Raw genomic sequence first — 27,802 nt, 5'->3', positions numbered from 1 at the left:
TTATTATGTGATTCACCATTAAAATATTTAGATGCATCCAACATTAGTTATTTCAAAATGAGAATGAATGTAGGAAACTTATATTTTCTTGTTTCAGGTGGTCTTTTTTTTGGTTATTTACATGTATTTATATAAACTACATTAAGGTCTTTTTATTATGTAGGCTTCTGGACTATTGCATTTTTATCACAGCTGTTTTGGTGTTTCTCTTTTATCAAACGAATCTTTTAGAACCATTGCTTGGAATTTGGTGGCTAGCTACTATGAACAGCTGCCGTATGGGCGTTCTGGGCTGATGACAGCTCAGGAGCCGTGGAGTGGGCATTATGTAGTAGAGGCTCCTATTTGGATAACAGGTATGATTCAGATACCATTTCTCACTCTCTAAATTCATTTCTAAGAGACAAAGCAGAAAACACAGAGAGGGGGCTGTCAGAGAGGGGGACAGTATCTCCCTAACCCTTTTGATGTTTTTGGCTGTCTAATAATTAAATAGATGCAAGATAGAGTAACAGGACCAAAAAAAAAAAAAAAAAGAACAAATAACAAATTTAATTTTGTATGTATGGAGGTCTCATAGATTATGGGACCAAAGAAGTAACCAAAACACGCGGTTAGCATAATTTTTAGACAAAGAAACAAAACATTTGTGAAGAACTGACAAGGCATCAAAATGGGCTTGGGGTGCTAACTAGTGAAGACACCAAGTAGTTTGCCTACACAGCTTCTTGGCTCTGAGTTGCCTCTCTCTGGCAGTAAGGATGTCTCTCTACCTCCTGGTGCAGGGAGGATACCTTTAATGTGAGAGATTTGTTTCCTGTTTTCAGGGGGACACAGAGGAGAGTCAGAGTGTCCTTGCAGAGTTTGTTCTCAAGTAACTTTAAAAATAAAAATAATATGCTACTTCGACATATTTCCTGGTTGGTTAACTCCTTTGATATTGAAATTGTTTTTTTTTCGGGGGTCAGAGGCGGCGGTGGTGGTCAGGGCCAGCTTTGGAAGTGCCCAATAAATATGCATAGTGGAAATTAACTCATTTGAAACCATAAAACTTAAGTTTTTGAAATGCACTAACTTTTTTAACCTTATTATTATTTTTTTGTAGTTATAGTAGGATGGGTTAAATAGAGATGAACAAAGATTGGGAAGGGATAACTTTATTTTGCTCTTGGAGGAGAAGACAATATTCTTGAATTGACAGAATGTGGTTCATTTATTTTTTCCAGTCATTCTAAGAATCTCCCTACAGTTATACCATTTAACTGGACTGATTATTCCAGTGTTGGAACATGGGGTTGGCAAGTGTTTTCTGCCAAAATAAATAGCTTGCTAGACTTAATCAGACTCAAATCAGTAGATGGGCTTTTTTGTTGTTTAAAAGAAAAATTTGTTATCACCATTTTTATCTCATTTAAAGTCTTTCTCTTCTTTTCTGTAGCTCACACCACTCAGTTTACTCAACCAGGTTGGTATTACCTGAAGACAGTTGGCCATTTAGAGAAGGGAGGAAGCTACGTAGCTCTGACTGACGGCTTAGGTAACCTTACCATCATCATTGAGACTATGGTAATTCTTTTGTTGTTGTCGTTTTTTTGGAATAATTTACTTTGTTGGTGTTGGAAAAACAGCATATAACACACTGAACATTTTTTTTTTTTAACTAGCTTTGGAAGTATGATTGACAGACATATAATAAACAGTATTTAGGAGAGGAGGAAACTTTTTCCTCTGTCCTTTCAGGTTCAGTACCTGGGGCCTTACAAATTAAACATACAGAAGGTAGATAAACAGGAAGATGGAAAACAGAATTTATTTGTGCATGCAATGCACGTACGTGTGGGAGAAACTCAGTGATGAGTGACTCCGAGGGTGGTTACAATCTGAGTTTGTATACTTAGCTCAGTAGATAATGGGGAGGGAGAGAAGGGGGGCACTTATGGAAAATAAATGACTGAAAAGAAAAATGGGTTTTTGGGAAAACAAACAGGAAGTTCATGATAGTGTTTGACTATACTGGTCTGAGTGGTTTTTCTCTCTTGTTCAGGGCCATTAAACTTCCCTGGAGATTTGGGGTAGTTTTAGTTCCATCTCTTCTTTCTGGGAGTTCATGCATTCTGAAGAGGAATTCATTGCAGCTTTATTTCTCAGAAGTTGCTACTTTTAGTCAGATAAGGGAAGCTCATGGAAGACTTTTGTCCATCTGTAGAGTCTATATTTATAATAATTCCTAGAAACAGTGTTAGTGCCCTCACTTTCTTTTTTCAGTTATTTTGACTTTCTAGGTCATTTGCATTTCTATGTGCATTTTAGAATCAGCTTGTCAGTTTCTTCAAAAAAAATAAAAAAAGCCTGCTCAGATTTCGATTGGGATTACCTTGAATCTATAGATCAATTTGGGGAGAACTGATATCTGACCAACATCACGTCTTCCAACCTATTAACTAGGCATGTCCTTGAATTTATTTAGATTTTATTTAATTTCTCAACAGTATTTTGTAGTTTTCAGAGTATAGGTCCCTCACATCTTTTGTTAAAATTTTAGCTATTTCACATTTTCAGCTCTACTGTAAATAGTATTTTTAAAAAGTTTAATTTTATTAGTAGCTAGTATATAGTAATACAGGTATAATGATCTTTGTATAATGATCTTGTTTTCTGCAACCTTGCTAAACTCACCTATAATTCTAGTAGCTTTTTTTTGTTGATTCCATTGATTTTTTTTTTTTTGGTAGATGATCTATATATAAAAATAATTTTACATCCTCCTTTCCAAAATGGATTTCTTATTCTTGACTGATTGGACTGCCTAGAATCTCTAACGCAGTGTTGAATGAAAGTAGTGAAAACAGATATCCCTGTTTTGTCCTTGATCTTTGGAGAAAAGTATTAAGTCTTTTACCATTAAGTATGATATTTTCCATGTATACCCTTTATCAGGGAGAAACGACTTTCTATTTCCAGATATTTTTTAAAATAAGGAATGGATGTTGGATTGTGTCACAGTTTTTCTGTGCTTACTGGAAGCATCATATGGTTTTTCTTTTTTCTTCACTAAAATAATGATTTATATTAATTTAATTTTAAATTGAAATTTAATTCACATACTATAAAATTCACCCTTTACAGTGTACAATTCAGTTGTTTTTAGTATATTCACAGAATTGTGGAACTATGTAATTCCAGAACATTTTAATCACCCCAAAAGGGAACTCCATACTCATTGGCAGTCACTTCTCATTCCATTCTCCATCATCCCCCGGCAACCATTACTCTACTTTTTATCTCTGTAGATTTGCCTCTTCTTGACATTTCTTATAAGTTGAATCATATACTCTGTGGCCTTTTGTGCTCGGCTTCCTCCAATTAATGTTTTTATAATTCTTTATCACTAATACTTAATTATTTTTATGTCTGTATAATATTTCATTGTATAGATATACCACATTATTTATTCATTATCAGTTGATGGATTTTGAGGTTGTTTCCAATTTGTGGATATAATGAATAATGCTGAGGTTAACATTTGTGTATAATCTTTTCTTGGACATGTGTTTTAATTTCTCTTGGCAATATCTAGGAGTGGAATTACTGGATCATGTGGTAACTCTGTATTTAACATTTTGAAGTTTATCTACTTTATTGATTTTCTCAAATAATCAGCTTTTGATTTCTTGATTATTCTTTCTTGTTTTACTAAGTTTTGTTTAATTGATTTCTCCTTTGATTTTTATTATTTTCTTTCTTCTGCTTACTTTGGTTTTAATTTGTGCTCTTTTTCTAGTGCCTTGAGTTGGAAGCTGAAGTCTCATATCCTTCTTTCTAATCTAGGTGTTTAGTGCTATAAATTTTCTCCTAACTACTGATTTTGTGGCATCCCACAAATCTTAATGTGTTGTTTTCATTTTCATACAACTCAAAATGCTTTCTGATTTCCTTTTTTTATTTTTTCTTTAAGCCATGGATTATTTAGAAATTTAATTTTTAAATATTTTGAAGTTTTTTGAGAGGTTTTTCTGTTACTTATTTCTGATTTAATTTACTATAGTTAAAGGATATACTTTGTATGACTTGAATCTTTCCAAATTTATTGAGAATTCTGTTATGGGCATGTGGTATACCTCAATACATGTTCCTTATGCACCAGACAAGAATGTGCATTCTGCGGTTGCTGGATGAAGTAACCTATAGTTATCAGTCCAGACAGGTTACTTGGTAGTGTTGTTCAGATTGCCTATTTTCTTGTTGATTTTCTGTTGAGCTGTATATTAATTACTGAGGATCAGATATTGAAATCTTTGATAATAATTGTAATTTTTTTTATTGTCCATAAAGCCTGGCTGAGACTTATACTCCAAGTGCTATGTGCTTGTGGAATCGCTTCGAGTAGGGATTATGTTGGATATGTCTTTTGATCCCAGCCCATAGCAGTGACCATTTAGTAAAACATGATGTTGGCAGAATTATTTGTTATATGTATTTGGCTGACCTTAGTTGTCTATTTGAAGGTTGTATTTAGATGAGATGAGATTAGATGAGATGCTTTTTCAGTAAAAACATCCTGAGCATTTGCTTTTCACTTGATCTATTTTACTTGGAAAATAGTTACAACATAAAATTAATCTGTGTGTTGTAAAATGACTAGAATTTAGCTATGAATTCCAAGTTCGATTCCGTCAGAATGCCAGTGAGCTTTTGCTTTGGCTAGGCATATGCAATAGATATTCAATAAAGGTTATATTAGGAAAAAGTCTTTAAAAATTTTAAATAAACTCATATTGTGACCTAACGTGTGCCATTTCTATTAATCTTGGGGGCATTAACTGTTTTATTTTTTTTTCTAAGATGGTTTGTACATCATTTGGATAATTTATGTGATTTTTTTTTTTTCTCCTCAGAGCCATAGACATTCTATGTGTATACGGCCACTTCTTCCTTATTTCAATGTGTCACACCAGTATGCTACCTTCGATCTTAAGGGTTCTTTCGTAAGTAAATATGTGGGATTTTGTTTTAGTTTTGATTTTGAGAACTTATGTACTTTATCACAGGCCAGCAGTTCTTAAATGAAGTCTTATATTACAGTCATTAAGAGTTTGCATGTGAATGAATGGCCCTGTTGTCTTCTCTCTGCAGACTGGTTTTAAACACCACGGAAGCCACTAGGGGGTAAAACTCTCTGTGGCTTTGATGAACATTTAAAAAAAATCACCTACAAGAAAGTCGCTCTTATTAGTAGAAGCATCAATTATGTAATCTAGGGAACTTTAAAGCATCGATCTTTTTAGTACTCTGTACCAAAAAAGAGACGCTAGATCCTAGCTATTCCTATTTACTGTTAGATTTAAATACAGAAAATACAGTATACTTTCTGACTACTAATTGCATTAAGATTGTTTTTTCAATGCCAGAACATTCTTAAAAAGCTTTTATATAGGCGTGGTAATGAGTACCTTTGAAGCAAAGACACTAAAATCTTTTTAAATGTTTGCTAAAAGTCTGTAGAGTTACAGGAAATAAAATATGTGCTTGAATAATACCTTTCTATTTTCAAAATGTTAACTATTTAAAATTTCAGGTGGGTCTTTGGTAAATAGAAATAGAGTGCACATTGTCCTTAATCATTCTTGCTGGTGCTGATTTTGGAAATTCTCAAAAAGGGTATGATGAACCACTCAGCTGTGCTTTTGTGTGTGTTTTCTCCTTAGAGTGAAATACCAGAGATGCAGGTGTGGTATACCAAGCTTGGAAAATCACCCGAGAGAGTTATTTTCAAACAACTGGATGCTCTATGGGTAGTTTTAAAATAAATTCTTATATTTTGAACATTGCAACAGTTAAGGGGAATGGAATTTGATTAATGAATTAAGAATTTTTAATTTTGTAATTTATTTTGTGGCCGAAGCATAATAGGGATTAAGTGGTCCGCAACTATTTTTTTTTTTTAATAGAAATCCTCTACAAGGCAGTGTAGAAGAAGTTTGTATTTTATAGGTGTGTTTGTTTGTTTCAGGTGTTTAGTTCGTCTTGGTGAATGGGACCACCGTCACTTGGCTCCCCAGCTCAGATGTTTGAGTCTCATTTGAAACTCTGTCTTTCCCACTCACTTTTTATATACTACCAGTGACCAAGTATAGTCAATTCTATCATGGTGAAAGGTTTTCTGTGATTAAAACGAGTCAACAGTGAGATCTTATGGATTTTTCTACCATAGTAAAAGCTTAATAAAGTCCTAAAAAATAAATCAGCAGATCTCCTAGTTATGTGTATTGAATATGTACAAGTTTTAAAGAGCTTACAGACTAATGGAAATAGATTTGGGGTTCATTTATTCCTCCTTCCCTCTATGTAGTGAAATTCTTTCAAAATCCTTTCCATAAAGTATAATTTTATAAAGTCTTCAAAATAACTTTTTAAAAATTCTGAAGGCCTTAAACTCGGCTGTGTCCTTTACAAGTGGTTAGGCAGTTCAAACAGAAATGAGTTTGGCTTATCGTTAAGATTATTTTTTAAGAAGCTGTTTTGCCCAAATGAGATGAGCCGGAGCACCTGTCCTTGAACGCAGCGTTTGCTTTTTCAGCTGCCCGACAGCGGTGGCCGTTTCACACTGGAACTGCGGGAAGACGAGCTGTTCACAATCACCACTCTCATCACTGGAAGCAAAGGCAGTTACCCGCTGCCTCCAAAATCTAAGCCCTTCCCACGTGTCTATAAGGATGATTTCAATGTCGGTAAGTTGTTGTTTTGTTTTTGTTTTTGTTTTTTTTTAACTAAAACTTACCTTGGTTTTCTTTCTTAGCAGTAGCAGAGAGATTTCTACCTGTCATGCCAGTGCATGATGGAGCAGCTGTGAAAATTACATTCATTTAGCTCTAAATCTCTATGTAGTAAATGAGGCCTAATCGTTGTGTTATTTCAAGGCAAACCTCAACTTGAGGACCCTGTATTTTTCAGTGCCAGAAGAAACATAGAGGTCGCTGTCAGAATGAAAGTTAAAATTCTAACTCGCGTTTGGGTGAAACTTAAGATCTGTGACCCTGCTACTGCCCAGTTGTCCATATCTCATGAAAGCCAGTATCGACTCCGTCCCTTTGTGTGCAGGTTAAGGCATGTTAATGCCTATCTTTCAGCAGTGCCAGCTGATTGAGCGCCCGTGGGCAGCTGTGCTGTCCTTGGGTAATCCAACTACCCACCCTCTAGCTGTGTCTTGGAGTTTTATATTTGCATTCTCCTGGTTTTCTGGGAAGATCTGCCTTAAAGCTGTTAGAAAAGCTTTTGATTCTAGGTAATTTAGGAAAATGGTTTGAAGTTAGATGGCATGGGCACTGTTGTTATTTTCCTAGATCACTCAGCAAGCAACAAAAGTTGGTGACTAGTAAGTGTTAGTAGCATCATAGACCTCACAGACAGGATCAGGTGGCTCTTTACTCTGCTCCTAACACCTACAGCTGTAGCAGAGAAGTGGGGAGGGAGACTGGCATTCCCAGAGAGACTGGAACCCCCTGTTGCTGCAGGGCTGTTTGTCCCACCACGGATGGAGACTCTGACCATCTGCGAGGAGTCTTAGCTCCTTTCCCAGGAAGCGATCTCGTGGTCGATTGGGGTATAAGGCCCTTTGCACTGTGTACTGGAGTCCTCACAATTATTTGGGTAACACAGACAACGGTGGCCCTCAGGGGAGCTTGGTGCTTTGTTTTCTTACGGCTCTTTGAAATAGGTGAATCCATTAATTTCGTCAACCGCGAGTGTCTTAGCGATTTGTTGCTCAATTCTCTGTTGGCGAGGTAACTCTTCTTACCCTCAGTATGTGAGTCTGTGTGGGAGATAGCCTACTTAATGGAATTGAAGAACTTGTGTCAACACCCAAACTATTTGTTCTGTGACCTGAAGACTGAAAGGCAACTCTTAACCTTCAAATCTAAAATGTAATGCATTATTGGCTATAAAACAAACTAAAAACTAAAGTTAAAAACTATAAGCCAGGCTTTAGGACTACTTTATAGAGTTTTTAATATCTTAGATGATATAATCAATGGGAAAATACTTAGAAATCATGAGATGCAAAACAGCTATACCATATTATGACTAAAATTGCTCTTCTATAGTCTTCATCATTACGACTATAATTTAATAAAACTAAGACAAGATTGACATATAGTTTAGACTAAAAACTTATTTTTGTTCCATTTTAGAAATAGAAGAAAACTTGTAACTTCTAAATTTCATTTTTGGCATAATAAGCCTTTTCTTAGGTTCTCTCAGCTGCTGACTGTGACCAGTGATTTAGAACCTTGTTTGAGCCTTTGCCAGGTGCTGGCTTGTGTACACATTGTATATGTTCATTTATTTCTCTTTGCCCCACTTAGAAATGAGGAAATTTGAGAAATTGGGCAGTTAAGCAACTTGCCTAGGGGGACAGACTGAGCTGGCATTTGAACCCAGGTCTGTCTTGCTCCAGAATTCATGTTCTTCCCTCTTAAGCAATTGCATGGATTAAACATGTAAAGTCTATGTGCCAAACTGATCATACCAATATTTAATAATGATGATATAAAAATCAATATCTCTATCAACCTAAACCCTAATCTTTAACTAGTTATAAGTATCATTTATTATTTTAAAACTTTTAAAAGTGTTTCATAAAATATCAGCGAGGAAGGATTCGCTTAAAGATTTGGTACTAAACAGAACTTATTTCGTCCTGAACAGACTACCCGTTTTTCAGTGAAGCTCCGAATTTCGCTGACCAGACTGGCGTGTTTGAATACTTTATGAATGCCGAGGACCCTGGAGAGCATCGCTTCACACTCCGCCAGGTTCTCAATCAACGACCCATAACTTGGGCGGCCGATGCCTTCAACACGATCAGTATTATAGGAGATTACGAGTGGTATGTAATGTTGGTGTTCTAACGGAGATCCGACTGAAATAACCTCGTAATGTCATTGGGTGCCTCCTGAAGCAAAGACTCTTCAGTAGCCCTCCTCGGCTGAAAACCCAGTGGCCGTGTGACGATTGTCAAATGTCATGGCAGCCACAAACTAGCACATCGTTCCACTGCTTCAGTTTCTTTCTCTCAGATTTGCCCAGTTTGATAGTGATTATTGCAGGAGCAGATGGATTTTAATATAAAAACTCAGGACTTTTGGACTCAATAATAATTTAGTATTTATTTATAAACATACTTTGTGATCTATGTGTTGTTTTTTGGTTTGTTTTGCTGCTGTGTTGATTTGTTGATCTGCTGTTGCCACCTGCTGGATCCATACTAGAATTTCACCACTTAGCTTTTGTAGAAAATGTATTTATTTACCAGGTGACAGTAGATGGCAATAGTAAAAAGCAAATTAGCTTTTAGTTGAAAGTGAATGCAACTCTATTCTTTAGGCCTCTAATAAAGAGACAAATCATATTTATTCTTCACTTAAAATACAGCGACCTTCTCCAAACTTTACCTTCTCCTTTAAGTCAGTCATGGAATTCCAGGGCATGGCTCATTATGCCTGTCGTAGGTGTTTCTTTCCTACTTGTTCTTTTAGCTAACATAATTCCACTGTGAAGCATAAAACACAAGCATTCCAGCTTTGGTGATGTATCCGTCTGTTAATGCCAAACCACCGAACAGCCATATCTGTAGCTTAGCAATCGGACAGGGAAGGAAGATAATTCTGAAAAGAACCTTGGTGGTTTATCTGTGGAATATCGCAGAAAGTCTTTATCCCTCCTATATTGCCGTACTTCCTGTTACAAATCCCAATTCTAGTTCCGAGCTCTGATATAAGTTTTGAGAAGCTTGCAGCTAGCTACAGTTTCTGGAAGCCTTGCAGTACCATGGAGAGTTAGTTATTGGGGTATAGTGAAGAATTCTTAGGGTAACTTCGGCAGCTTCTCTTTTAAAACAACAGAAATGCTGTTTATCATCTGTAGAGATACTTTGCCTGGATTTTCTGATCATGTCAGTGGGGTTTGCGATTCCCTCATTGCTTACTGATGGTCTTATTGTAAGACAGATGGCTGGGTTTAAGTGTCTAAGCCATGGGCCCCATTATTTTGATCACCAGTTTGGGAGCCAGTCACCATATAAAACCTTAAACTTTCTGTGACAACCGTTATCCCCTACCCCGGTGAATGCTATAAAGGGCTCTCTCTGAACCCAAACTCTCTTATTTCAGGCTGGAACTCTAGAAAAATTGAGAGACTCTAATTGTAGTCGGGAGATAAGATAGAGCAAAATCAGAAAGATTAACCAAAACTCTTCATAACTTTGAAGATTTTGCAGTATTTAAATAGCAGTACTTAATCTTTGCTATTGCAGTGGGTAAGGACGAGGGGAAGAGGCAGATGGGGCATGTGAAGGGAGAGGGAAAGAAACAGACCAGGAAGTAGCAATTGTGCATGTTAAGGAAAGACTGTTTTCAGCTTTCATAATCCCTGCTTTCATCAAGAATGTGCAGTGGCTCTCTCCGGTTACCAAATCAGACCTGTGCCTCCACGCCTGACTTCTAAGACCCCTTAAAACTTGGCACCATCCTGTTATGTGTTATTTCTAGGTATTTCATTCTGTATTTGAGATAGCCAGATCTGTTCAAAGCTCCACACACACGCCATGTTCATGTCTGTTATCTGACTGTGATGCCCCCTTATTGTAGGGAAAGGAAGGAATGAACACTAGATAATGCTAAACATTGGGGTGAGCCTCCCACAACCACCTGTGGACGAGGCATCGTTCTCTCTACTTTAGAGACTGAGAAGCTGAGGCTTCAAGGTAAGGTTTGGCTGCAATCCCACGTGTGTAAGTTCCAGAACCCGGGCGAGAGGCCAGGTCTGTCTGGTACTGTAGCCCATGGTCTTTGGGCCACACTTTGTTTTAATCATCATCTTCTTTTTCACAGTAGGAAAGGGAAAATTCGTGTGTTTTCTCTACAGTGCAGTTTAATAAATCAGCTCTCACCGTGGCCAGTGTCATCAGTTCTTAGAATTGTGTTTGCGGTGCAACTTCCTGTCTCATACTTAGATGTGGTTATTTAAGTGGACTTTACCAAAGCTACTTAACACTTTCCATCTTGTTAGAAGCTTTGGTTGGGATCAGAAGACCATCACAAAATTACCTTTCGTTGCACATGTCTGAACTCTGATCCCTTTGATCAAATTTGCTTAACATGTTAGCTGGTTTTGTTCTCTCGGCACCACTGAGAGATTATGGCTACGGAAGACTAAACCACATGTTCATTCCATGTTATTCATTATCTGTAAAATTGCCTGCAAGTTTTGATGCAGGAATCCATTATTCTGGAATATGATGTAAAAGGAAGGGAAAAATTTGACCTTTTTAATCACTATAACTCTAAATAGAATAATTTTATGGTGCTAACAGTATCTGTAGCACTTTCAAACTTCTGGTAAACCAGAAAAGAGGTAGGGATGTAAAGGACAATGTCGATCCTTGGTGGTTCCATGCTGGTGGCATCTACAGAGAGAAACACTCCCTCTCCTGTAGGAGGACGCACCAGAGAGACTTGGTTTTCGTTACTTAGCATTTGATTTTCCTGTAAAGCAGCCCAGCTCTGATTAGAGGACTAAACGTGGATTTCCCAGATCGTGTCTACCTGTCCTAGGTGCTTCCTCTTTACATTTTCATCTATGTAGTAAAATTTCACTGTGCAAAATGCACTGATGAGAAGAAATTCTGAGAAAGGTAAAAGCTGCTAGATCCATTTTTTTCCCCCATTTCCAATATATTTTTTGGTGTTCTTAGTTTCATTTTAGATAATTTGCTTGCTTTATTACTTGGCTGTGTTCAGGCTTTCCTTCTCATTTGTATTTAGCTTTTGAGTAGGAGGTGAATTATTGTCAGAGCTCTCGTTGGTTTATGGTGGCCCTACCATTGTTTATGGTGTCTGTGTCATTGCGGATATCCAGTAGCTTTTATGGAAGGAAGCCTGGAGGAGAGCTTCGGTTAGAGCCCTGCTGGGCCCTGGCGGGCTGAATCTTTCTCCTCTTTCTACTCTGCCTATCAGTGTCCTGGATCCAGGGTCTTACTGCTCTGTGGACAGAGATGCTTTGCCGGGGAGAATGGTTCTCAAGGTGGTGTGCCCTGACCAGCGGCATCAGCATGACCTGGGTGGGAATCATTAGACAGCTGATCCACAGGGCCCACCCCAGACTTGTTGATCCAGAGCCTGTCGGGCGGGACCAGCCTCTGAATGTAACAAGGCCTCCAGGTGGCCTCAGAGCTGCTCAGGTTTGAAAACCCCTGCTGTAGAGTTGACTCTTTGTGCAGACAGATAGTTTTAGACCTTTCTTCTGTAGTTTTTAAGTCTTATTAGGGTTACATGTAAAAATTAGCCTAAAGTCCTTCATGTGCTCCTAGGGACTCCTCTCTTTGCCTTCACTGCTCCTCTTTGCTGATGGAAATGTAATAAAGGTCTTTGTTCAGAATTGTGTGGCAACTTAACTTTTATATATTTCTAGAAGAAATGGTTTCTTTTAATATTATATATTCTTAGGACAAGAAGGTGTTTTATTTCAGAGATAAGAAGCGTATTCTTAAGAAACTTAAAAACGGTAAATATTATTTTCCAGTAGCTCATTAAAAGAGGCAGTGAAATGACTTGACTTTAGTCATGTAAAACTTACAGTCATCATTGGTGAAAGCTTAGCAAGTCACACACTTACCTCAGTCACAGGTTTGGAAACGTGTGGCTGTGAAACGGCAACTGTGTGCCACACGTGCACTAACCAGCAGTTTCATTCCACAGGTCCAATGTGACTATCAAGTGTGACGTTTACATAGAGACCCTTGAGAAGGGAGGTGTGTTCATTGCCGGACGAGTAAATAAAGGTGGGATATTGATTAGAAGTGCCAGAGGAGTTTTCTTCTGGATTTTTGCAAATGGAACCTACAGAGTTACAGGCGACCTAGGTAAGTGACTTCTTCAATGGCACATGGCTTAGTACATAATGCGGTACCATGAGTATCTGCGTGTTACTTATAGGAGTAATGAAAGAGCTTTACCTCAAGGTGCTTAAACACCTGACTGGGAAAAGATTCAACACATGTAAGCAATACCAAATGGTTCAAAATGATAATTAATTAGTGCAGAGATAGGCAACTCAGTAAAAGAGAGAATGATACAAAGCTTTTCTGGATGTTGCAGAGTCGAGCCAGGATTTCTGGATGTTGGGGTAGGATTTGCAGAGACTGGGGTAAGGTGGTGGTTGCAAGGCAGGGTGAGGATGCTCAGGAAACATTGTAAATAACAGCAAGACTCTAAGAATGTTGCCACGGTGCTTGTGGAACTAAGGAGAGGGATTGATTTGCTTAAAATGAAGTAATCCTAGTTCCTAGTTTCATTAATAATTTGAAAGCAGCGTGACTTTTCTCTTTCATCTTAACAGCCCTTGTCTCGTGTAGAATAGTATTTTATCCAGGTTAGTTGCTGGATGATATTTAGTCGAATTCAATCCATGTCCCTTTGGTTTGGTATGCACACCACTCCGTTGAAACTACACCTTATTAGTGGTGACAGGTCTTGATTTTCATTCTCCTGACTTTCCTCCTGCATTAATAAAACATCTTCTGTCTGATAGTTTGCTGCTCATTGCCTCTTCCTAGGGTGAAAAGGACTCTATAAATAAAATAAAAATCAAAGAGGGAGTGGGTAGTAATAAGTATATTAGAGTAGAAATTTCATAATCAAAGTGTGACAGGTCTAGAAGGTACTTCATATTTTCCAATCTAAAACAGAGCTAGAGGTTCATTGATTTGCCCAAGGTCTCAAAACGAGTTAGTGGCAGAATCAGAAGTAGGAATTTAAATGTGTGTCCTCAGTCCCCACTGCTCTGTTTTAAACTGCCCACTCAACATCTCTGGGTTTTTCTCAGGCACTCGAGTATAATACATCCAGAAATTAACTCATTATTTTTTCTCTCTAATTCTCAGTGAACGCTATTCACATGTAACCAATTATACCAGCTAGAAATTTTATGGTAGTCTTTAATACTCTTTGTTCTCCATATTCAATTCAATCAGGTATAGGTATATACTGGGGCTGTAGATGCTAATGCATTATATTACAGTTGGTTTGTAAATTTATTTCACTGGCTCTCTTGTGAGCTCACAGGTAGTATATAGCTCAGAGTAGGATCTCAATACATGTTTGTTGAATGCTTGCTTGACTTAAGGATGTTTTGTTTTAAATTAGTTTCTAGATCTTCATTAGGGCTGACTTTATGTATGAATGCCACCTGAGAACCCTCGCTGAGTTTTGTGATTCTGTGATTTAGATTTTTAAAATATATCAGTTAAGATAATCCTTTTGTGTTGCAGCTGGATGGGTCATATATGCTGCAGGACCAGTTGAAGTTATGGCACAAGAATGGTACACACTCACTTTAACTATTAAGGTCAGTATTGCTGGTCAGAATGCCTGGAGGTAAAATGTTCTTTTCTTTTACCTTTCTAGCATTTCCTGTTAACACATGAGAGGGGAGAAAGTGTGATAAATAATTAAAATTGGCAGAGAATCTGCCATGATACCAGCAAAGCACCATTCCCTAGGATGACAGCATGTGTCAGGGTAAACCCACCTGAGAACCATCAGCAGTTGATTTTATCACCCCAGTATTGTTTAAAGTGTTGTTTCTGGAATAATTGGTAGATAAAGTCAGTAACTTAACTTTTTTTCAAATTTGCTTGAACCAAGATTATAATTGAAGCTAATAGGTATAAGCAAAGTCACATAAATTTATTTTTGACGGACGAAAACAATTTGGTTTTTGACTATAAGCACAATATTTTAGAAGTTGGTTTCCATGAATATGTTTGTCAGAGAAGGTACCAGATTAATTTTAGTGTCACGGGTATCTAAAAATATTTGTCAAAATCACTGGTTAATCATGAGTTACTACTGATTGATATGCTTCTGAGGGATGCAATGTGGAGAAATTCTGCTGTGTAATACTCTGCTTTCTGCCAAGATAATCCTGTCATAATTTAGATAATCCTGTCATAATTTAGTTCAGGTCACAATGGAGATTAAAAATGAAATTCAAATAAGGTTTTGAACTTGTTCTCTTCTTATCCAACCACCAAAAATGACAATACTGATTTTTCAGCCAGTGTCAGTGTGTACCGACACTCTGGTTTGGGTGTAGCATAGTTTATTTAATGGGCATAACACATGATGGGCATAACTCTGTACACAGCCCTTTCCTTTTGCAGTGAACTGAGGCAGTAAGGGCTGCCTTTTGCAGGTAGAGGGGAGGGGTCTTTTATGTGCCCCTGGGGGTGCACATATTCTGTTATTTGTTTAGGCAGATAGTGAGAAGTGCAATTTCATTTTAAATTTTGCTAGTTAAACTGTTATTTTTTACAGCTGTTATAATAATATTTGATATTATCAAGTTTTAGAAATTTTTTCCAAACTCATGGACATGATTTGTATTTCTTTGATAATTAGGGAGTTTGCAAATCTCATGTTTTTTGGCTATTTGTATTTTCTCTTCTCTGAAGTTACCCGTTGGCATTCGTTCCGCATTTTCCTATTGGGTTGCCTTTTTCTGATGGATCTGTATGAATTTAGTATATGTTCTGGGTAGTAACCCATTGTCTGTTATATGGGTCACAAATATTTTCTTCTCTCACGATGTATATTTTAATTTTGCTTATGGTATGGTCCATGAATAGAAATTAAAAATTGCTGTACTGTGAAATAGTTCACTCTTTTTTTCATTGCTTTTACGTTTTATTTAAGAAGATCTTCTCCATTAGGCTAGGAATGTATTTTCCCCCCAAACTAAACAAAGTTTAAGATGTTCATTTTATGTTTGTCTTCAAGCTATCTGTAATTTATTTGTGAATTGTAAAGGGAAGAGCCCAATATAATTAAAAAACAAAACAAAACAAATCAATAGCTATCATCATTTATTAAGGCTGTCCTTTTGCCTATGATTTAAAAGCCACTTTTTTTCGCTCTAACAAAACATCACATGTGCATAGGCTGGTTTCTGAACATTTTTCTGTTCTTTATATTGTTTTGTTTGTTATTATCTAGTTATCACATATTAAATTGTGTTGTTAACTTTCTAAAGTCTGTGATTTCATGGCTCACTCCCTAACTTTCTTGAGACCCCTTTCCTAACCACCGTATATAAAATAGCACCCGTCTCACTCTTCGTTCCTCTTCCCTGGCTTTCTTTCTCTTTAAAGCTCTATGACCTCCCAACATCATACATATTCTGTTGATCGTTCGCGTATTAGTGCTACTCCCTTCCCTAGAACGTAGCTCCTTTAATTACAGGCCTCTGTTTTATTCACTGGTGGCTCTCAGCTGTCAGGGTGAGGGTCCAGTGAATGGTTGGGGAGCGAATTGAGTGGATACCAGGGTGGCAATTTTTTAAAAAAAATTTAATTAGAGTTGACATTCATAATACAAAAACTAATATTTTATATTAGTTTCGGGTATACAGAACAGTGCTTAGACATATATATAATTTTTGAAGTGATTCTCCCAATTAGTCCAGTGCCCACCTGGCACTAAACCTAGCTACTGCAGTATTACTGGCTATATTTCCTGCGCTGTACCTCTTTATTTCTTTTTCAAAATTATTTTTGCTATTCTAGTATATATGTTCCTCTACCTGAATTTTAAAACATATTTTCTATTTGATGAGAAATGCTGCCAGTATTTCACTGAATTTATACACCAATTTGGGCAAAAATAACATTTTTTTTGGAATAATGTGTTTCCCCATGTAAGAACATGGGAATAGGAACATTCTGCATCTCACCTTTTATTAAGATCTCCCACGAAATCCTTCAGGTTTATTTTTGAGTTCTCATTAGGTTCATTTTTAGTAATTTTATGAATTTTTTGAATTCATGAAAAGATTTCAAAAATAGATTTACTTAATTATTTTCAGATACTTCGTATAAATGGTTAAAAAAATCAAAAGGGCACATGAAAATACACGCGTTTGCCTCACCTCTTGCTCCCTCTTCCTCACCCCATTCTGTGTTCTGGTCCTCTGAAACAGCCACTCTGAACGGTTTTAGCGATTTCTTCTGATATCTGTTCAGTACAGAGCAATTTATTACTTTTAGAAATTAGCTCTGGTCTGGCTATGGGATAGATTGAGATTTTGCTGATTTACACTCACTCCACGCCCCCGGCCCCATAATTTTTTGTTCCATCGGCTGTGGGCATTCTGCTTCTCCCCTGCATCTCAACTCTCTGTGCATTCTCAGAGACCGTCTCCAACTCTCCTGCCTAGAGTACTCTCTCAGGCACCCCGCGCCACATCATCCTGTTTTAATTCTTCACACGCCACTCGTCGCTTAGCATTTATTGATCGTGTGCGTGTTCGTGTCCTTCTACTAGAATGCAAGCTCCCTAAGAGCAGGGACTCTGTCTTGAATTCATAGTGCATTTAACATTTGGCATATGAATATTTGCTGTGTAAATTAAAACAACAAAACATCTTCTATGATGTCCATTTTCCAAATTATAGCTAATGTGAGAATTTTATCATTTTAACGTGTTCCAGTTTTGAATTCTCCTCAGCATATGTCATGTGCTACATACCCTCATCACTGTTGTGTAGTGGTTAGACTAATAGTCTTTAAAGTCTGTTTTGTTCATTTGCAAGTATTTTATGTTGCTCAGATTCTGTTTTCCCATCCATGATGTGAAGACACACCTTTCTTATGAAGATTGCATGTGGTCCCATATATGAAAGTTTGATACAGTACCTGGTATGTGGTAAGCACTTACTGAATCAAGTTAATGTTCTTAGGAGTAGTTATGTTCGGAACCAGACAGACCAGCATTCCTATTTCCTTGCTGACTTCCAGCAAGTTATTTCACCTTTTTGAGCTTCTGTTTTTGTTTTTATTTTTGTTTTTTAACTGTAAAGTGGAGATAACATCTGTAAGATTGCTTTAGGGACAAAAGTTTTTCTTTCCTCGACACGTTTTTACTAAGCATTTACTATATGCACTTAGTTCTAAGTCTCAGGGATACAGCAATGAACAAAACAGATGCGATTCCTCCTTTCTTAGAGCCTCTATCCTACTAGGACAAGGTTTGTTGGCAAACTTCCTTGCAAAGGGCCAGATAGTAAATCTTTTACACTTTGTTAGCCTCGTGGTCTGTGTTGCAGCTACTCAACTCTTGCTTTTGCAGTGAGCCATAGACAGTAGGTAAATGGGTGAGTGCAGCTGTGTTTCAATACAATTTTATTTGTGAAGAAAGGTGGCTGGCCTTTGGGCCACAGTGGGCTGACTCCTGTTCTAAGACACTAAACTCATAGATAAATAAATACAACTTTGAAAAAAAAAAAAAAAGAATGGAATAATGAGATAAAATAGCTCCCCTGCCCATATTTTCCAGATGGAGAGGTCAGGGCAGACCTGTTAGAATTGGTGATGTTTGAGCTGATACCTGAATGATGGGATGAGCAATCTGAGCAGGTGTCCCTGCTCTGACTGGCCCTGTGTGAGGAGCAGCCAGCAGGCCAGGGTGGCTGGTGCCTGGGGCTGAGGGGAGAGTTGGGGGTGTGTGGAAATGGAGATAAGCTACTGTCAGACAGGTTTGTGCTTCATCTGATTTGTGTATGTGAGTCCCTTAGCTCAGTGTTAACATTCACTGTTTCCTACGTGGCAGAATATGTTCGGTAAGCACTTTTAGAGCTGAAGATAGCTGGGCATGCGCATAGCAATAGGAATGTTTGTGGCTGTGAACGTGGAGTGGGAAAATTCCACTAGCTCTGTTGGTAAATCTGTGACTTTGATTTTCAATCTTAAGTCTCATATCTTTATCTGTAAAATGAAAGAACTAAAGTAAGGCCCACTGTGTTATACGGTTTGAAAACAGATTTTATTTTGCTTGTTGGCCTGGTTCTTTGGGTATTTAGCTCTTTGTCCTTTGAAATTGGTTAGTTTTAAACGTTTAGCTGTAATTGATATGCTGTGAACATGTGCTCGTAAATGTGCTATAATAATGATAATAAGAAGCTGGCATTTATTGTTCACTGTGTGTCAGGCACTTAGCTAACCAATGCAGCCTTCTGAAGAGGACATTATTTTATCTTTCTCTGTCGGAGACCAGTAACTCATTTCTGTGGATACTTCCCTTTTTACATCCCCTTTCCCTCAGTCGTCACTGATGGTTACTATTTTTCTAATGTAAGTGTGGCCTCTTCGTATGACTTCGAAGTGATGTTCTGTACTTGGGAACACAAAAGACTTAAATAAATGGACGTTTTGGCTCCGGTAGTCATGTCTGAAGAGCTGGTGGCTGTTAGTCACGACATACACACATGCAATGACTTATAAATAACAACCGTTTTTTATTTTAGTGGACTCTCGTCTAACATTTTATAATAATGTTATGAAAAGTTTTATGTTTCTGTCAGTTTTACAACACTTTGGTGGAGTACGAGGAAATACTGAGTTATTCCTTGTGCCTTGGAAACTCCTTACATAGGTAGATAAGAATTTCCTCTAAGAAAATTTTCCCAGCATTTCAAGCTTTTGCTCCAACTCGTGGAATTATGTATTGCTGTGATAAATCTTAAGTGAGAAGGATATTCGCTCCACCGAGTGCGTGGGCCATACGTTATTAAGAAACAGACTTCAGAGAGTTGTTTTCATGTCTCCAAGGGCTGCCTTTCTGTCTGCCCCAGGGTCACCTCGTCTCCGGCAAGCTGAATGGCAAGTCCCTCTGGACAGACCTCCACGTGAGCTTCCCGGAGAATGGCTGGGCCGCGATCGGAACGCGTTCCTTTCAGTTTGTGCAGTTCGACAACTTCCACGTGGAAGCCACGCCCTAATCTTCGCAGGGCACCGTGGAACACGCCGGACTTCCTTTCTTTCTTTTTGGTTTTGCTTTAGAGCCATTTCTTGTTTTGATGGATCAATCTGCGAGCCTCTGGGAGGCTAAAAATAATGAAGAGCAAATGGGGAGAAACGTTTATTTCTGCTTTATCCTGTGGAAGATTTTTTTTTTTTTTTTTTTTTACAACTAATTCCAAGGGAAGCATGACTCTTTAACATTGCCTGACATGCCCCCTACAAGTCAAATTGTACTGGCCCCTCCCTTAGGAGCAGTTTGGGTGGCCCAGACCTCGAAGCTTTGGTGCTAACGCTGAGGTAGCACTCCTCATCTTATTTGCAAATGATCATGCTGATGGCATTAACTCGATCATCACAGAGACGCGTTTATTGTGCTGATGTGTGTCTAAGTGCGCCACGTCCTTGTCGTGAGATAATGCCATTCTAGGAAAACGAAGAACCCTGGAATCACTGCTTCCTGAAAGCCACTTAAGCATGTTATTCTAAAAAGGCACTCTACGAAGTTTTTTTTTTCTTTTTTAAGATGATGCTTTTGAATTTATAGATATGATAAGTGGGATGATTTGAAAAATGCCTCATTAATAAACTACCTCTAAAGCTATTTCTGCAATAATAAATACTAGCAGATTAATTGGGCTATCTGCATTTTTTAATTCTTTCGGATCCAACTTTTAGCATTATAACCCTTCTAACTCTCTGCGAACGTTTTCCCAGGTGGCTGGAAGGAGGAAGAAAATCCTGTAGAGCCAATGGTAAGTGGGTCTAAAGATGAAATTGTAGCAATTTTGTCTCATTTCATTGTGTCTTTCATTGTCTGTCTTCTCATATGTCACCAGTAACAGACTAAAATAGCTAATGAATTCCTTTATCTCTTTGTACATGGAAGACGGAGAACACTTAGCCATTTGCTAGTTCATAGAATTAGATCATCGTCTAATATTTTGTGTGGTTAGATGCATTTGTTGAGCTGCAAATGTATTTATATTTAAGTATGGGTGAGCATACTTTTCACCCACTATAATTTATGTTTAATAATTAGTATACCTCCTAGAAACAACTCAGTTATTAATGTAGATAAAGTAAATTCTAGAATTCTTTATAATGAAAGTTTAAAACATCAATGAACTGATTCTTCAATTTTTGAATTTGTAATGGTTTAACATACGCTAAACTGACATGAAGTTTTGTGTTACTATTAAACAAGAAGCTAAATATCAGAATAAATTAGATCACAGAGAAAAAGTTTATATTAAAACCCAGTCTAAGTGATTTTCAGTTCAGGTATATGTATATATATAAATTAACTTTACTGAGCCATAATTTACATACAATAAAATGTTCTCAAAAATTTTAAGTCCGCAGTTCAGTGAATCTTGGTAAATGAATTCATCCATGTAACCAATACCCCAACCAAGATATCAAAGAAATTTTTTTTCTCCCATCACCCTGGAAAGCTCTCTTGTACACACCTGGCACGGTCATTTCCTCTCACCCTCCCCCCTACCTGGTCTCAGGCAACCATCGATCTGATTTCTCCATCACCACTGACAAGTTTTCTTTATTCCAAAACACTTTAAAAGTGGCATCAGACATCATGTACTCTTTTGTGATTGGTTTCTTTCATTCAGCATAATGCTTTTGAGATTTGTTCATATTTCTGCTTTTATCAGTGGTTTGCTCCTTATTTCAGAATTTTCCATTGTATAGGTATACTACAATTGGTCCCCCAGTTTCAGTATTGCAAATAAAGCTGTTATGAACATTCGTGTACAAATCTTTGTGTAGACACATGTTTTAATTTCTTCTGGGTAAATACCAAGGAACGAAATTGCTGAATCTTTTGGGAAGTAAGTATATGCTTAACTTTATGAGAAACTGCCAAACAGTTTTCCAAAATGATTGTATATTCCCATCGGCAATGTTTGGAATGTTTGAGATGTTTGGTTGCTCCGCATTCTTATCAGTGCTTCACATTTGTTGTTTCAAATTTTACCCCTTCCTCGTGGGTGTGTAGTAGGTACATTAGATGTTGAGCATCTTTTCATGGGCTTATTCATCATTCATATATCTTCTTTTGTGAAATGTCTATTCGCATCTTTTGCTCATTCAAAAAATTGTGTCGTCTGTCTTATTAATGAGTTGTAAGAACTCTTTATATATTCTAGATTCTAGATTCAAGTTTTTTTCTTTTTTTTTTTTAATCAGGTATGTTTTGTAGTTGTTTTGTCCAAGTCTGCATCTTTTGAAGTGTGCAAAATTTTAATTTGGAAGTCCAATTTTTTTCATTTTTTCCTTTTATGGTAGGTGTTTTTTGGTGTCTTAAATCTTCATCTATCCCAAGTTTAAAATCAATTGACCATATATGTGTACATCTAGAAATAAACTCCATTCTGTTCTAATAATCTAAGTATCTGTCCTTAGTCAAATGCCATACTGTCTTCTTTATTGTAGCTTTATAGTAAATTTTGACTCAGTTTAAATCCTCCAACTTGTTCTTCGAAATTGTTTTAGCTAACCTAGGTCCTTTTACCTTTCCAACTAAATTTTAGATTTATGTATCTACAAAGAGCTTTCTGAAATTTCAACTGGATTACATTGACATTACAGACCAATTTGGGGAGAATGGATATCTTAATATTTACCCTTCAGTCCTTGAGTATGGTATCTCCACATTTTCAGGTCTTCTATGATTTCAGCAATTTCTGTACTTTTCAGTGTACAGGTTTTGCACATTTTGGTAAGTTTATCCTTGTATATCTTATGTTTTTGTGATGCTATTATAAATGCTATTTTTTTCTTATTTCATTTATCATTTATTTGTTACACATATATCAAGACACAGTTGTTTTATTTTAATATTGAGGTGCAATCCTACTGCATTGCTAAATTCACTTGTTAGTTCTATTAGCCCTTTTTTGGGGTAAATTCTTTAATGTTTTCTATATACAAAATAACGTTATCTGTGAATATAGATAATTTTATTCTTTCTCTCTGACATGTCCGCTTTATTTCTGGTGTCGTTGCTTTCCTGCACTGGTTGGGACTTACAGTACAATGTAGAGGAGTGCTGAAAGAGACTTTCTCACCTCGTTCCTGCTCTTAGGGAGAAAGCGTTTTTCACCATTAAGTGTGACTTATCTATTGAGGTGGGGTTTTTTTTTGTTTTTTTGTTTTTGTTTTTGTTTTTTATTTTTTGGATTCCCTTTATATAGGGAAAGTTACCTTCTATTTCTAGTTTGCTGAGAATTTTTATTATGAATAAAGATTGAACTTGTTAACTGATTTTCTGTACCTAATGAAGTAGTTCTATGATTTTTCTCCTTTGTCTTATTAAAGTGGTAATATCACATTGTTTGATTTTTCACATAGTAAAACAACTTTGCATTCCCGACATCTGTCATGACCAAGTGGGGTTTATTACCATTTCTAGATTGGTGGATGCGATTTGCCAATATTCGGTAAAGGGTTTTGTGTCTGCTTGTGTGAAATGTGGGTCTAGTTTTTATCTCGTACTGCCTTTTCTCTGGTTTCGGTGATGGGGTGATGCCTCATGAAACCAGTTGGGAAATGTTCCCTCCTCTCCTCCTTTTCTGAGTTTGTGAGGTTCTTAAATCTTAGAGTTCATCAGTTGCATCTGTCAGCGTCCAGTCAGGAGATAGATGCCACACCAGGAAAAACTTAGAGTTTAACTAGCAGGATTATCTGCTAAATGGCAATGAGAACGCTAAGAAATCCAGAAAGAGCAGGTACAGAGACCAGGCCCTGAGTCGGCTGGGGCAGAGTGCTCAAGGAAGGGAGCATTGGGAGGAGGCTTCCTTGCTAAGTGGAGATTCCGACCTCATTGGAGGTGACATGGCCGTGGCGCTGTGGCTTTCGTAGATGTTTGCTGGGATGGTGTGCGCTGGGGCTGGCAAGCAGGAAACTACTCGACAGGACAAACTGGGAAGCTGCCTTCTGGGTTCTGCTAATACTCCCTGGCAAGTTACCCCTTGTGGCGCTGGTGGAACTTCCTAGGGAACCACCTGGGGTTCGGTGAAAATCAGCAGCAGGTAAGTACCACTGGCCCTCCCAGCCCTCACTGGCAGGGGTACATCACTGGAGGTGGCCAGCAGCCACTTACCACTGGAGCAAGAAGTCCCTGCAGGATCCTCTGTGCTGTCTGGAAAAAGAGAAAGGTTTACAGGACCCAGCTCCAGTGTCACGAAGCTGGTCAAGCAAGAGGCTCTGGGGGTTGATATGGCCGATTGCTGCTTTCTGTCTCTTAATCTTTATTACTATAGAGTTTTGCCAATTTTATTTCTCTTCCAAAGACCAGCTTTGGTTGCTTATAATGTTTTTCTTCCTTCCTTCCTTCCTTCCTTCCTTCCTTCCTTCCTTTCTCTCTCTCTCTCTCTCTCTCTCTCTCTCTCTCTCTCTCTCTCTCTCTCTCTCTTTCTTTCTTTTATTCTATTTCATTAATCATTGCTTGCACATTTATTTTCTTCTTCAGGTTTGATTTACTTTTTCTTGCCTCTTAGGATGTAAGCTTAGATCTCCAATTTCGAATCTGAAAATAGACGTTTAACACTATAAAGTTTTCTCTAAACACTGACTTAGCTTCCTCTCACATATTTTGATATTTCATATTTTTATTTTCATTCAGTTCAAAATGTTTTCTAATTTCCCATTTATTTATTTTTTTTTACCTAAGTAGAAGCATGGTGTTTAATTTCTAAATACTTGAGGATTTTCCAGACTTTTTTTTTTGTTATTAGTATTTAACCTAGTTCTGTTGTGTTCAGAGAATATGCTGTGTTTGATTTCAATTGTTTCAATCTATCTAGACTTGTTTTATGAACTAATTTATCTTAGTATACCATTTGGAAAAAATACACATTCTATAGTGACCGGCTATAATGTTTACAAATATTTATGAAGTCATGCTGGCCGATTATGTTGTTTAAGAATTCTATATCTTTACTGATTTCCTGTCTACTTGTTCTAGCGATTTCTGAGAGAGGTGTGTTAAAGTCTCCTAATACAGTTGTGTGTTTTCTATTTTCCCTTTCAGTTCCGACACTTTGATTTTGTGGGGAGGTGTTTGGAACGAAGGGCTGGTGGAAAGTAGCCCTTACTCTGGATCAAGTGCGGCCCCAGTCCTAGGGCGTGGCCTTCTCTGGACGCCGAATGAGCCCCCCCCCCCTTTGGCTGTTCAGTGCTTGAACCTCCCTCAGCCCTGTGAAAATTTTGATAGTTGTTCAGCTACCAGGTCCTTGGTAACTGTTCTTTCCCAGGTAATTCTTTGCCTGGCCCACGGAGTTTCACACTGAGGACATTGCTTAGTCTAGAGCTGGGATGCACATAATCCCCTCTGCAGATTTCTGGGCCTCTTTCTCCATCACTGTCTTGTCTCAGGTGCTCTGCACTGCGTAATTTGGGTGCCTCGGTCTCCTTGAACTCAACTTTATCTCCACAGCTCTGGGTTTCCCATACTCTGGGTTTCCCTTTCCTGTGCTGGAATCTCATAAATGCCTCCAGATAGAAATCAGAGGTCATAGAGTTTGCTTTGATTATTTCCCTGCTTTCAGGGATCAGAGTCTTGGGAGGCCCGTTGTCTGATTCTCTGAGACAGTTGCTTAGAACAACCCTCGTGCCCGGAGGTGAGACTCTCCACCTGTGTAATTTAACATTTGGGCTTCATGGACATTTTCTGAAATCTTTTAACACTAATAATTGGAACCACATACCATTGTGACTTCGATGCTGTTTCAGGCGGTAGGTTTAACTCTTCAGGTGTAAAGAGTGTGTCTGCATTGGCGCATCCTTCGTAGGTGCTCAGCAAGGACTCAATTTCTGATCAGTTTTGACTTGATACGCTTTATGCATCTGTGGCTGCTGGTAACCATGACTTGTATTTATTGAAGCTGACCAACCCGGACCTCGGCCAACAACACTCTAAATTGCCAAAGTCGCTTCACACAGTGTCCTGGTTTGTTTAGGCTGCTATAACAAAATACTCAGCCTGGCTAGCTAGTAAACAACAGAACATTCTCACTGTGTCCTCATAAGGTGGAATGGGGGCTAGGGAGCTCTCTGAATCTGTTTTATAAAAAGCACTAATCCCATTTATGAGGGCCCCACCCTCACGATCTAATCACATTCCAGAGGCCCCACCTTCTCCATCACATTGGTGGTTAGGATTTCAACATATGAATTCAGGGGGACACAGACATTCAGACCACAGCACACACTTGGAAGTAACACCAGATCAGTGCCATGGAAAGAACATTGGACTTGAGTCCTGAGATCTGCCGCTTATTTATTTGACTTTGGTTTAAACATTTAAGCCATCTGGGCTGAAGCTGGTGCTTCCGTAAATCTAAAAAGCCAGGCTGTCACTGAGATACTTTCCAGTTCTTACTCTGAAGTTTTGTGACTTGTAAATCTGTGTTTCTTTATTTAATTCAAGTCTTGCTTACCTGAAGAGGGAATTTTTTCCTAAATCAATATAATACTACCCCTGCCCCGCGCCCCCCGCATTGTTTCTCACACTGAAGACGATCATACAATGTCTTGTACATTTTTACTCTGGAAAAAATGGCTTCATCAAGTGAAATCATTTTACAAATGGTATTTTACTTAATTTTAAAGTAACATAATAAGCCTCATGGTAGACGGCATTCTTCTAGATAAGTGACCCACTTAAAAAGGACTGTCTTTATCCCTCACACAGAACTGTTAGTCATACTTTAAACTATCATGGCGCCTAAACATTGTGAAAAGTTAGACCAGAATCAAGAGGTAATTGAAAGGCATGATGTAGAAACTAGTGTTCTATAGTTTTTGCCTGTGGGTGGATTCTTCCTAACACTTGATTTTTCTTTTGTTAATATTTTACTTTCACTTGAAAGAAAGGCTCGTTTTCTTTGTATGTCAGAAATACTACAATTTGATTGTATTGTTCTGAAAATAGTTTTTTTTTCATAATTAAAGCCCATGGATAAGTTAAAACTGCTCTAAAATGCATTACCTGCCTCCCCTTCTTCTTTTCTTCCCCTTTTCCTTCCTTCTCCAATAAAATTGAACTTGATGCTCCATAGAACTGATAATTGTTACTCAACTAAAAAAAATGCAAACACTGAGGGATTGTGGGAGGCTATTGAGCAAGAAATATGTTCCAACAGGATATTTGTAGTTTTTGCATTCACTGGGGAGGGAAACATAGAATCGAGTGATTTGAAGATTACACTGAAAGGACAGTTTACTACTTTCTGCATCTGTTTAACAGATTGCACTGATTAATGTTTTTGGATTGTGTGGTATGTATTTAGCAAAATGTGGGGAGTGTCTTTAAGCCCATGTTAAAGACTTTATATGCAAGGTGGCGCCATGTGCTTTGGGAATCAGCGTGGACTTTGGCATATCTGATTTTGCTGCAGTGTATTTACTGCTGTATTTGGTAACAGGCCATCATTTGCTCAGCTGGGAGGCCCTCATAGACATAGGCAGAGGTTACAGTTTTCTTTAAGTGAATGATAGTATAAACTTGTGTATTGATGGCTCTTTAGTATGGGGGACACTTCCCCCCCACCCCCCGGTGGGGCGTTAACAGTTTCTGGCACTGCAGGCTCACAGGGTTTCTCGGCTGCTTGTGATACTCTCTGATGCAGGGGGGAATATAGTCAGGTTGTTTACAAATGGGAAGATTCGGGGTGTCTCTACCCTCTTGCTTCTTTCCAATCTCTTCGGAGACCCTAGATATACACTTGGCTACTCCCTAGGTGTACCTGGTAACAATCCCAGACCAATTTGAAAATGTACTGCAAGATCGGGTGAATGGAAGTTTGGTTTTTCGGGTATAGGCTCCCCCAGTAGTTCTAAGCTCAGAGCCTTCAGAGGTCTCTTCCCAACACACCCTCTATGACAGATTTACACAGACCGTGATTAATTTTGCAAGTAATTAAGGTTTGT

The 27,802-nt window shown here is 38.0% G+C and overlaps 1 protein-coding gene across 2 annotated transcripts in view; it reads left to right on the top strand.

Moving 5' to 3' along the window:
* GALC (galactosylceramidase) overlaps window positions 1-21,626 on the top strand; it is a 50,161-nt gene extending 28,535 nt beyond the window's left edge. For both annotated transcript variants that reach the window (XM_016123819.2, XM_016123818.2), the window contains exons 9-17: window positions 232-356; window positions 1,439-1,566; window positions 4,896-4,985; window positions 5,706-5,792; window positions 6,578-6,728; window positions 8,707-8,887; window positions 12,756-12,919; window positions 14,327-14,403; window positions 19,684-21,626. In XM_016123819.2, coding sequence (XP_015979305.2) covers window positions 232-356; window positions 1,439-1,566; window positions 4,896-4,985; window positions 5,706-5,792; window positions 6,578-6,728; window positions 8,707-8,887; window positions 12,756-12,919; window positions 14,327-14,403; window positions 19,684-19,830 — 1,150 coding nt within the window. In that variant the 3' untranslated portion in view covers window positions 19,831-21,626. The remainder of the gene's footprint in view (window positions 1-231; window positions 357-1,438; window positions 1,567-4,895; window positions 4,986-5,705; window positions 5,793-6,577; window positions 6,729-8,706; window positions 8,888-12,755; window positions 12,920-14,326; window positions 14,404-19,683) is intronic.
* The last annotated feature ends 6,176 nt before the right edge of the window (window positions 21,627-27,802 follow it).

This window comes from Rousettus aegyptiacus, unplaced genomic scaffold (genome assembly GCF_014176215.1).
Source record: "Rousettus aegyptiacus isolate mRouAeg1 unplaced genomic scaffold, mRouAeg1.p scaffold_m13_p_3, whole genome shotgun sequence".
Taxonomy (NCBI): Eukaryota; Metazoa; Chordata; class Mammalia; order Chiroptera; family Pteropodidae; genus Rousettus; species Rousettus aegyptiacus.
This window is presented reverse-complemented; position numbering and strand designations above follow the sequence as displayed.